This window comes from Fringilla coelebs (genome assembly GCF_963513975.1).
Source record: "Fringilla coelebs genome assembly, chromosome: 13".
Lineage (NCBI taxonomy): Eukaryota > Metazoa > Chordata > Aves > Passeriformes > Fringillidae > Fringilla > Fringilla coelebs.
In genome coordinates, this window is record NC_140039.1 from 12,304,489 (window position 1) to 12,315,630 (window position 11,142).

The window sequence follows — 11,142 nt, forward strand, 5'->3', positions numbered from 1 at the left end:
GATGGCATCCCAGCTCTGCTCATGCACACATCCAGCCCATGCAGCTCCCACAGCTCAGCCAGTCCTGGGGTCACCTGCTCACCTGGCAGCCCTTCTCAGCACCTCTGGACCTGCCTTGGTCCAGGAGAGCAGAGCTGTCAGTGCTGCAGGTGAGGGTCACCAATGCTATGGATAATAGCATATGGATAATGCTTTTTTTTTTGCTGTGATGGCAAAAATCTCACCTGATTTGTTTCAGGGCTTCACTTGCCTTTTTTTATGGCTGTCACACTGGCAGCTGATGGTCCAGAACTAATGCATCTGGGACCTCCTGCCCCTTCCAGCAGCAAAGTAGCAGAAACTGCTGAATTCCAACATTGTGAAATTAAATCCTATTAAGTTTCCACTCCCCTTATCTAGGATGAACTTCAGTTTCCCTGTTGGTGTTTGTCTTTCCCTTCCAGGGCAGCCTTTCTCAAGTCTTTGTCCATCATCAGTATCTTTCTGTTTTTATGTCAACTCCTTCTCAAAGTATTAATCCCAAAGCTGATTTGGGAGGTATTTTTCTAGAAATCTGCCTTCTGCCCAGTATTTCTCATTTAAGTGCCACCTGCTTTCTTGTTGCTTGTGACCTTTACAGTTCACCTTCTAAACTTCACTGAAGAGGATGAAATCCTTGTTTCCTGTGGAGTGTTGTCTCTCATGCACTGTGTTGTATCTGGGTGAGGATCTACCACATAGGCTTGATCTACAGAAACAGCTTATTTTATTTACAGACAGGTTTGCATGGGTATGAGCTGTGTCTGGTTAGTGCCATGTTGATTTTCATTCTAAGTTATTTATTATCCAGTTGCACCCACATGTTTTAATTGCTTTCTTTTCTTCAGACTGTTTTCTAAAGCCTGGGTAATGCTGATGTCAGCCTAGCAGGCTTGTTGCTGCCTGAATCTTGTCTCCAAGCCAAACTCTTCAATTCACACACTGGATTTGCTGTTGTGGTTGCAGAGAACCTCCCCCCCTTTTTAAGGGCCTGTGTAGCCAAAACAGCATATTCTTTCACTTCTGCTTCCAGAAGTCTGGAATAGGCATGATCCAGTCTTTCCCTCACCTCACGCATGTCTGGCTGTCTTTGCAATCAGCTAGTACACCTAAATATTCACAGCTTTAAAATCTATTCCCTTTTCCAAGGACAGCTGGCAAGACATTGAAGCCCCACATCCTGCTGTGGTGTTGATGTCACACTGCAAGAGAGTAGCTTCAGCTGTGGTGGGACAGCACTGAAATCTGGGGTACAGGAGGAAAGAAAGGAAAAAAGTGTGATACCTTTTTAAGCTCCAAAAGAAAGTCTGAAAGCCATGGTAGCACAGGAGACTCAAAAATGTGCCTGAGCTTTCTTTCAGGCTCATCTTAGTGATTTCTGGTCAGTGTCTCTGCCTTAGCACAGAGGTTTTGGTCTCCTGCTCCACATCACTCCTATTTCCTTGCCTTGCCTCATCATTTGAAGATTTAAAGGACAAATGTGATACTTCCTTCTGCCTGTGTCAGTGAAAACCACTTCAGATTTGGATCACAGACATGCACTGTGTTGATACTTCTCACCCAAATAGAGATCCTGCAGTTGCCAAGGGTTGGTGTTTTTTGCCCTTTAGAAAGTTGATATGCCTTGGCTGAGTGATGTCCCCGCTTTAAGATGAAATTGTGGCAATGCTAAATTTCCAAGGATTACCACTGCATGTGGTGGAATCTTGGAACATCAGTAACAAGCTATAAAATCAGGAGAAAATCCAAGATGCGAAGATCTTGGCAGCTCCTCCACGATGGAATATCCTGCTGTACTCAGGGCCACGGTGTCAAAATGCAACACAAACCATTAACTCACTCACATGATACTCCGTCCTCAACAGTCTCATTTATTTCAGTATTCCTTGGCCTTCCCAAACTTTCTGGGAGTCCCAGGGCATTACAGAGATTGGTAAACCAGTGGTACAGGGAATGGGATGCCTGACTCACTCCCAGCATGAATGAGTGGAATAGGAGGGATGTGTAAATTCCAGCCAGCGTCTGGCAGCAGGGAGGGCTGGGGCAGGAGTGTGTGAGCAGTGATGCTGCAGGTGCTGGGGCTGGTGAGCAGGGGGTGGCCACAGCCTGGGGTCATGGGACAGGGCTGTGTTGGGTGCCAAAGGCTGATCTTAGTGGGGTGAACTCCATTAAGTCACTGTCTCCAGCCTGCTGCTGGCTCAAGTGGGTTGCAGCAGCCCTGGCCTGCCTACCATCTGTGATCCCAGATGTTTTGGGGATGCTTTGGGCACAGACAGCCTGGACTTGTCTCTGTTCACACACCTGCATCTGCTCTGACCCAGCCTTATGGGGAAAGGACACTCCACCCCATGGGACACAGCAGATGCTGCCCTCCTCCTGGTGCCTCATGGATCCCTGCAGGGCCACAGCTGCATCTGCCCCAGGGCTTAACCCTGGCTCCAAAGCCACCATCATGGCCCAGCCAGGATCCCAGCTGCTTTTCTCCTCGGGATGCCATGTGTAGTGCAAGCAGACAGGAGACTTTTTGCAGTGGAGCCCTGTAAAAACCTAAAACCTGCTGCCAGGTCAGCCTTGCTCTGGAGGGTTTGGCAGTGCCTGGGCAGGGATGGTGTCACCACTTTGGAGCTCACAGCCTCAGGATGCAGCCAGTGCTGAGTGCCGGTGTCTTCCCCTGCCAGCTCAGCACTCCCGGCCTCCTCCAGCTGCACGGGAGCAGCCTGGCAGGGAATTTTTTTTTTCCTTTTTTTTTTAATCTCTTTCTCTTTTTTTCTGGAACACAGCAAGAGCATAGCAGGGATCCCAGGGGGTTTGCTGCTATCCAGAGAAGACTCCTTGTTCTCTGCCAGATCTTGCTCTAGGGAAGGCCTGGAGGAAATCCATTCTGCAGCATTTCTGCTGGGGCTGTTGGCAAGAGCCCTGCGAAGTGCAGCAGCCACTGGCCAGGCTGGTCCCTCTGAAAAACAGAGGACTGAATAGGTCAGAGGATGGCTGTGACCTGCCTCTTCCCTCCCCTCTTTGCTGCAGATTTGCCTTTTGTTGAGCCCAAAGAGCCTCCTGCCAAGCCAGTGCTCCTCCAGGGCTGTGATCTGACACTGCAACAGGCACTGAAGCCTTTCCCTGGGATGTTTCCATGCTGCCACTGTGCAGCACCAGCACAAGCTATTTGCATTTCTAACAGCCTTAAGTCAGCCTAAACCACCCGGGGTTTGCCTCTGTCCCCATGAGAAAGGCTCTGGCCGATGCACGTGTTAATCTCAAAAACAAACGCCTCCACATTGTTTTTACTAAATATAGGAGCAGTGTCTGCTGCAAGGCACTGCCAGCAGCCCTCAGCAGGGTCACAGTCCTACATCCAACAGGAGTTTATCAGCCCCAGCCAAAGAGGAAAGGGGCTCAAGTTCAGAGCTCTCTGTTTGCAGATGTGAGCTGCAGCGAGTGGAGTTTTCAAGGTCCAACTCATTCCCTGTCATTTGCAGAGGGCTGAGCCTGGAAATGTGATCCGGGGCTCCTCTGGGATGAGCATCTCAGCCCAGCACTGTACGTTGGATTTTCTGCTTGTCTCCCACTGGCACAGATGCTATTTCACCCTCCTGTGGGGTAACTGATACAGAGGATTGAGGAAGAAACTGTACCTTCTTCTGTTGAGTCACATCTTGATCAATCCAGCGCTGCAGGAAGCGTCATTTCCCACCGACGCGCAAGCGTACAGGCACTGCTGATGAAATTCTGTGAGGTCAGGCAGTCATTTCCTCCTAATTACAGCTCCAGGAATGAATAATGTTTAGCTGAGACCCTGGTGACTCTGTGCTTTGGTGCACTTTTCATTTGAGCAAAATGCAAGCATGTTGAAACGAACGCAGGGTCTGGATTTTCCCTTCTGGTTATTTTGGTTGTACAGATGCCATCTGGGACTTGTATAACAAATGTGGGGTTGTTTGGTGACGGTCAGTGAGTGAAAAGATCCGGAGCCCCAAACTGCCATGCAAAAAGCTTCTGTTAGAAACCTTCACGTTGCCAGAAATGTCTTGTGGCAGATGCTTTTTCCAGGAAATTGGAGGACTGGAAGAGCCTCCCAGGCCACAGTCTCCTGAACAATGTGTCCCATCTTCCCCTTCAGAAAAAACATAATTTTGCATTTTAAAACTCACGGTGTGATTCCTTCTGTGGAAGCCAACTCCAGGGCTGCACAACCCCCATGGTTACAAACCTTGTCATGTGGAAACCGTCGTGGCATCCTCTGCCAATGGATAGAGTCAGAGCCGAGAAGCAGAGGGTGGGTGAGTGGTGGGAGAGCTGCTTGGAAGTGCTGCTGCCAGTGAGAGCCTGTGCCCCTGCCATGGCTGGCTCCATGTGTTGGGTTTGGGGTATCCAGGCCACATGGTTCTTCCCCCACTCTGCTGGAAGCAGGTCCCTGAGGGGACCTCAGAGGCTGAGCTGAAGCAGATGCTTCCTAGCCTGGAAGGTGGTTGCATCCCTAAATAATTTATGAGCACAAGAACTTGAGCAGCTGTCACTGATTGGGTTTCTGGTGCCACACTTACGGCTGGCCACATCCAGCCTTGGGTTTGGTGCTGCTGCTAATGGACCTCCAAAATGAAACATCTGATCTGCAGGGCAGGGAGGGGGCACGGACTGCCTGGGTGGCTGTCTTCAGCTTCAAACACCAGAGGAGATGCTGCTGGTTTAGAAGGGATGGAAAAACATAGCAAATAAGAACTGCAATAGATTTATTGGTCAGACAAAGCACCTGACCAATTTGTGTGCTCCTGTCCATGTCTCTTAGCCTGGAAGTGCAAACTCTGAGCCTGTGGGGGCTCAGCACAGAGCAGCCAGTGTTGGATCTGCCCTTCATCTCTGCCAAGCACAGGGCTGTGGTTATTCTGGCAGGGTCCTGTCTCCTCTGGGTCATTCCCTCAAACATACAGCCTGGACAAAAAGTGGCATTTCCCAGAAGCATATGGATCAAACTTTTCCTATTTGCTCTTGAAATTGTAATTGTTACCTTTATTTATGGAGTTTTATTTGATAAAAAATAGGTCTGGACCATTTGAATCCTAACTGCAGATTTTGTTACATAGTAAGGGCGGGGGAAGAGCATCACTTCCAGAGCAAAATGGGTTTGGGAGAGGTTGTCTTATTCCAACGTGGGCATCTCAAGAGAAGACAAGGGAAGCAGACCCTTCCAACCCCTCTGATTTTCCTCTCTCCTTTTTCAGCCTCTGAAGATCTGAGATCCACCTGGCAAGGCAAGGCTGGTCGCAGCCCACTCCAGGCCCTGTATGAGAGTGACCAGGTAAGGGGACAGGGACAGAGAAGTGCTGGGGTGGATATCGAGTGGGGCACTGAGTGCTGACCTTTCTTCCACTCTCTGGTGTGTGGGGCACTGTGCCAGGTCCAGCCACCCCCAGGGTCCTTGCAGCTGAACCTCTGGCTGTGTCTAAAAGACAAGACCACACTGCTTGGGGGTGCAGCTTGATAAACACTGCTTGTGGCTCTTACTGGTACTTGGGTAAATGTTTTAATTACCAGTGGGCTCAGCCTTAGCTGGGCAAACCTGGGAGACTTTGCCATCTGAACATTTCAAAGCCAACTCTGTGTTGTCATAGCTGGGCAAGAGCTTCATTGCTGCCCTTCCTGAGCTAATAATTGACATGTTTCTGTGTTAGCTGCTATATATACATGCACACACACAGGTATGTGCACATATGTATGTTTACATAGATATAGCTGGACTCAGCCATGGGGGATTTATAATCCTAGAACATCTTAGGCCTCTCCATCACTCTGAGCTGTGCCAACTATATCTGCTGAGAAATGAGCAGCCAGGCACAGCCTGGGCAAGGGATCACGCCCCTCCAGGTGGGCTTAGTGGGTTCCTCCCTGTGCAGGAATCAGGGAAGGTGTCCTGCTTTCCCCTCACAGTGGAGCTTGTGGTCAGAGCTGTAAAAAGTCTTCGTTTCTTTCTGCTGCATTTCCCCCTGGGCAGGCAGTTTGCCCCTAATTCAGCCCCACTTCCCTTTGCAGAGGGATCTTCACCCACAACTTCCCTGCAGGAAACCCAGTGGGAAACCACCCTCCAACGGGTGCCATGCCACGTGCCCCAGCCACCAGACGTGCCCGCATCCCACTGTGTCCATGGGGCTGTCATCTGCTGCAGCCCCCAAGAGCAGAGGGCAGTGCTGGTGGCCCCCCAGTGGGCTGCCATCCCTGCTGCCTCCCCAGTGCCCCATGCAGCCAGAGTCAGCTCTTCCCAGAGCTGTTGCTTTGTGTTCAGGTTGATGCTCTTATGTCTGTAAGCAGCCAAAGTACATTTGCTCTCTGAAAAATTATGAATATGGACTCCCTTGGCCAAGATGCCAGCGAAACCTGGTGCTGCTGGAATGTCATGGTGCTGTTTCCTTAAAAGTGATACTTAATTTCCCTGGCTTTTAAAGAGAAGGAAATGAAGGGAGCAATTTTGCTCTGAAATAACTGCAAGACATGCATTTATTCCAATGGGCGGCTGCTGAAAAGTAGTCACATTTATTTGTTGCCATGCCTGCAGACAGTGTCTGTCTGTCTCTCTGGTCCAATAATTTTGAATTATGCAAGTGCAGGGAAAACACCTGAAAAAAATCACATTATTAAAATGCCTCTCTTTCTAAGCCCTTGCAAAAAAGGTTTTCCAATTCTGAAAGCTGATGGGGAAGCTCCAAACAAAAGAAATTTCTGCTGAAAGGTTTGGCTGTGTTGCAAGGCAGCATGAGAATGCTTCTTCAGCTGTGGTTATCACCTCCCTAGGTGTTGTATTTTCTTTGTAGCCTAGTAGCCAACAACGTCAGAGTCGTACCTTGCTTGGCAGTTAGCATATATGTTCACCTGAATTTCCTTCATTTTGGCATTTTCCCTCATCATGTCTCTGTTGGAAGGAGGAATGATGAGACGCTTTCTCCTGTCCCTGTCTCACATCACTGCCCATACAGGTTCCTGGAGAAAGTGGTCACTAAGGTGACCTGGACGAGGTTATTTCCTTTGTGGAAATAAGATCCAAAAGAGTCTGAGTGTGGTTCATCCCTTGCAGAAGGAGCTGTTTGCCCCGATGTTAGCATCTCTCTGAAGATGACAGGTCTGCTGAATCACCCACAGGATGGACAGTTTGTCTTGGTGTCCCAACTCCTGGCAGGAGCTTTACAAGCCCTCACAGCTGTCCCTCCAAACACCTCGTTAGTCCCCAGGAGCACCTGAAGCCTGGCCAAGGGTGTCCTTCAGCGTGCCTGGCAGTGGCGGCTCTCAGCAGCCATGCAGGCAGCAAGGCCTGCCCTTGCCCTTCATCTGGAGCTTGGCACAGCTGTGCAACTGCAGAGCTGCTTGCTGTGGCACCCTCTGACACCGGCAGGGCTGCCTTTACAATGCCAGAGTGGGAGCCACTCTGATGCTGGGAGGTGGTGGTCACTGCATGGCATGAAAGCCACGGCCCCGTGGGGTCAGGGCCACCCCAGGTTGGCGGGTGCTTGGTGCTGCTGTTCCCAGACGAGGCTGTTGGATGTTCCCAGCAATGAGGAACACGAAATTTCCCAACTCTTGTGAGCAAAACAGGGACAGAGTGGGCAGGAGGAGGAGGGGACCTTCCCCTTCTGACTTCCTGGAAATGGTTTCCTTCCCCGGATGTTCTAATGACATTTTGGGATTTCTGACGAGAACCATGACAGGAGAGGTCGTGTCCCCAGATCTGTAAGGGGGTTTCAGCTGGGTCAGGGGTTAAGGGACTCTGGGCTTCTGGTAAGCCAGTGCAGCAGCTGCCAGCTCTTGATGTGAGAGTCAGAAGGGTTAAAGGACCATGTGTTGGTTCCTTGTCCCTGTGGCCAAAGGAAACTGTGACCAGCGCTGAGGTGTTAGACTGGCCTGTGTGGAAGAAGTCCCTCAGGAGAAGCAGCCCAAAGCCCCCAGGAAGGGCCCCAGCACTACCTACCAGTCCCTTGCTCCTCTCCATCCTATCTGCCACCCCACCTCACCTCCAGCTCCCCTCCTGCTCACCAGGCTTTGATCATCAGCATCAGAGACCATTTCCATTTGCCTTTCCTTGGCAGAACAGCCAGGCCATTTCCATCCAGCATGCCCAAACGTTCTGCCACGTTTCTGCCCTTGGCTGGGTGTTCACAGCAAGCACACGCGTGTGGGTGTCAGTGTGAGGCAGCGGTGCCCCATTGCAGCAGGAGGTGTGCAGGGCCCAACAGGCTGTGCATTCTGTCCCTGGGGCTGTGCATCCCCTCAGGCTGGTGTGAGGGAGAGCATGTCAGCCCAGAGTATGTGTGTCTGCTTTTAAAAAAACACTCTGTTACTGACCCTCTCTGCACCACCCCCTCTTCCCTCACCCCCTTCGATTTTATTCCTTATCCAGCTCCTCATCCCATTTTGTCCTTTCTTTTGATGCCAGCCTGTCCAAGGATTAAGTGCACCAAATCAAGTGTGTTCAAAGTGAGTGCCGCCTCCAAAATCCCACACGGGTGACCCCAGCAAAGGGGAGGCAGTGGGGACAGCTGTGGGCCGAGTGTTGTGTGTGGGCCAAGTGTTGTGTGTGGGCCGCAATCAGCTTGGGCGAGCTGGTGACCTTCTCTGTTGGGTTTTTTCTCCCCAGTTTGAGCAGTCGTCCCTTCAGGCAGTTCACCAGCAGAGACGGGAGATGCTGAGCAACGTCTGCAGCCGCTACACCCGCAAGCGGCGTCTCCTGCGGCCGGACGACCTGCGGCACTTGGTGGTGGACGACACCCACGGGCTGCTCTACTGCTACGTGCCCAAAGTGGCCTGCACAAACTGGAAGCGGGTGATGATGGTGCTGACGGGGCAAGGCAAGTACCGGGACCCCCTGGAGATCCCGGCCCACGAGGCCCACGTGCCCTCCAACCTGCGCACGCTGTCCGAGTACAGCGTCCCCGAGATCAACGCCCGCCTGCGCACCTACCTCAAGTTCGTCTTCGTGCGGGAGCCCTTGGAGCGCCTGGTCTCGGCCTACCGCAACAAGTTCACGCTCAGCTACAACACGGCCTTCCACAAGCGCTACGGCACCAGGATCGTGCGGCGGCACCGGCGGCAGCCCAGCCAGCGCGCCCTGGAGCGCGGCGACGACGTGCGCTTCGAGGAGTTCGTGTACTACCTGCTGGACCCGCGCACGCAGCAGGAGGAGCCCTTCAACGAGCACTGGGAGCGCGTGCACTCGCTCTGCCACCCCTGCATCATCCACTACGACGTGGTGGGCAAGTACGAGACCTTGGCCGAGGACGCCAACTACATCCTGCAGCTGGTGGGGGCCGACGCCAGCGTCAAGTTCCCGGCTTCGTCTAAGACCACCAGGACGACGGACGACATGACGGCCCAGTTCTTCCAGGACATTAGCCCCTTCTACCAAAGGAGACTCTTTAATTTATACAAAATGGACTACTTGCTGTTCAATTACTCCATGCCCTCGTACCTCCGCATCCGGTGAGGCGGGGGCTGCGGGGGAACGGGTGAGGGAGAGCTGGATAACTCTCGCCTTGCCACGACTCCTCTCCTCCTGCCTTGAGCTCATCTCTCGGCTGACTTCTTCCCTGGCCCTTTTGTTAGGGTCTGCTCCACCTCCTGATGCCTTGTTCATGCATGCTCTGGAGGAAGAACACTTCTGAATACACTGGGGCTGGAGCTTTTCCTTCCGTTCCCTCCCAGCCTTCAATATCTACAGGGAATGGTGGTGGGACTGCACACTTCTTGCCTTGGTTGGGGACTTTCTTGTAACTAAGAGACTCCTCTGTAGATCCAAATCTTGGGAAGGCTCCTTTTTCGGGCAGGATCCCTTCAGGTCTTTCTCCTCCTTACTGGGCAGTTTGGGGGCGGACATGGAGTCTCAGGGGTCAGAGTGGAGTGTATCAGAGACTTGCATAAAACCAGAAATAAAGCAATAATTTAATGTTACTTTTTCCTTTTATTTAAAATTGCTCCCACCTTTTCTTTTTGTCTTGTTCTCTTCTTGTCCTTCGTGCCGTCCCTACTTAGGAGGATATGACACACGGAGGTGTGTTACTCTGACCACATTTTTATCCCTGGAGGGATTTTTTGTTCCTCTCCTTTCACACTTTCTCAGTTGGGGTGCAAAATTCTCCAAAGACAGAGAGGAAAGGCTTACAGCAGGTCCTCAGTGCTTTCCCCTGAGCTGCCACAGCAGAGTGCCTGTGTGTGCATGTCTCTGGATTTCTGGTCAAATCCATTCAATCCAGGTGTTCCCCCACACCTCCCATTTTTGAAAGCAGGTGACAACAGTTGGGAAGCCATACAGCCAGTATGGGTGCAGGTGTCTGCTCTGGTGAAATCACATCATCCCCAGTGTCCTGCCCATGGCCCTGCTGGTCAGGCAGGGCCCTGCTGGCAGTGCTGGCTTCTCTTCCCATGACAGCAAAAAGGAGCTGCTCCTGTGTGCAGCCCCTTTATAAAAGTTATAAAGTGTTTGGGGGAACACTGGGCTGGGATGTGGGAGATTGCTGTGGTAATGGAGAAGTAATGTTGGATTGGGAGGCCAGAAAAGTCTGTGTGTGTGTGTGTGTGTGTGTGTGTGTGTGTGTGTGAGAGAGAGAGAGAGAAAGAGAGAGAGAGAGAAAATTGAGGATAAAAACAGGAAGAGAGACACCTAGAGGGAAACAGTCCTTTTTCTGGTTGCCTTTGGATAATGATTCCTTGAAGAAAAAGCAGGGAGGAGGGAGTGAAACACAAAAGAAAATTACAAACCGAGCCCTAGGATTTTAAATTAAAGCCAATCCATATTTCAGTTTTTCCTCTTTTCTGTTTGGCTTTGGCTTGCTGGCTGCCTTTGTAAATAAACACACTGGCAATAGATGCTGTGGAGTGTGTCTGCTGGCTTGGCTGCAAACACTTGACTTATTAGTGCAATACAATGGGAGGATTTATAAAACCACAGTGCTCTCAGTATCTGTAAAAAAAATGGTGTTTCCATCTAACAACTTTCAGCTGTTATATCTTAACCTTTTTCCTCTCTGCCTCTGACTGGCATCTATATGCTGACACTCCCTCCTTGCCTGCTCCATTGGAGATTGGCTTTAGCAAAGGAACGAGAAAGAAAAGTAAATGAAGCTGCTGGTGATGCTGGCAGTGTGACTGATT

General features: G+C 51.2%; 1 protein-coding gene across 1 annotated transcript in view; it reads left to right on the forward strand.

Annotated features, from left to right (window-relative positions):
* Nucleotides 1-9,912, forward strand: part of CHST13 (carbohydrate sulfotransferase 13) — a 28,887-nt gene extending 18,975 nt beyond the window's left edge. Inside the window, exons 2-3 of the mRNA XM_084214360.1 lie at nt 5,235-5,311; nt 8,633-9,912. Of these exons, the coding sequence (XP_084070486.1) occupies nt 5,235-5,311; nt 8,633-9,478 (923 nt within the window). The 3' untranslated portion in view covers nt 9,479-9,912. The remainder of the gene's footprint in view (nt 1-5,234; nt 5,312-8,632) is intronic.
* Nucleotides 9,913-11,142: the final 1,230 nt, after the last annotated feature.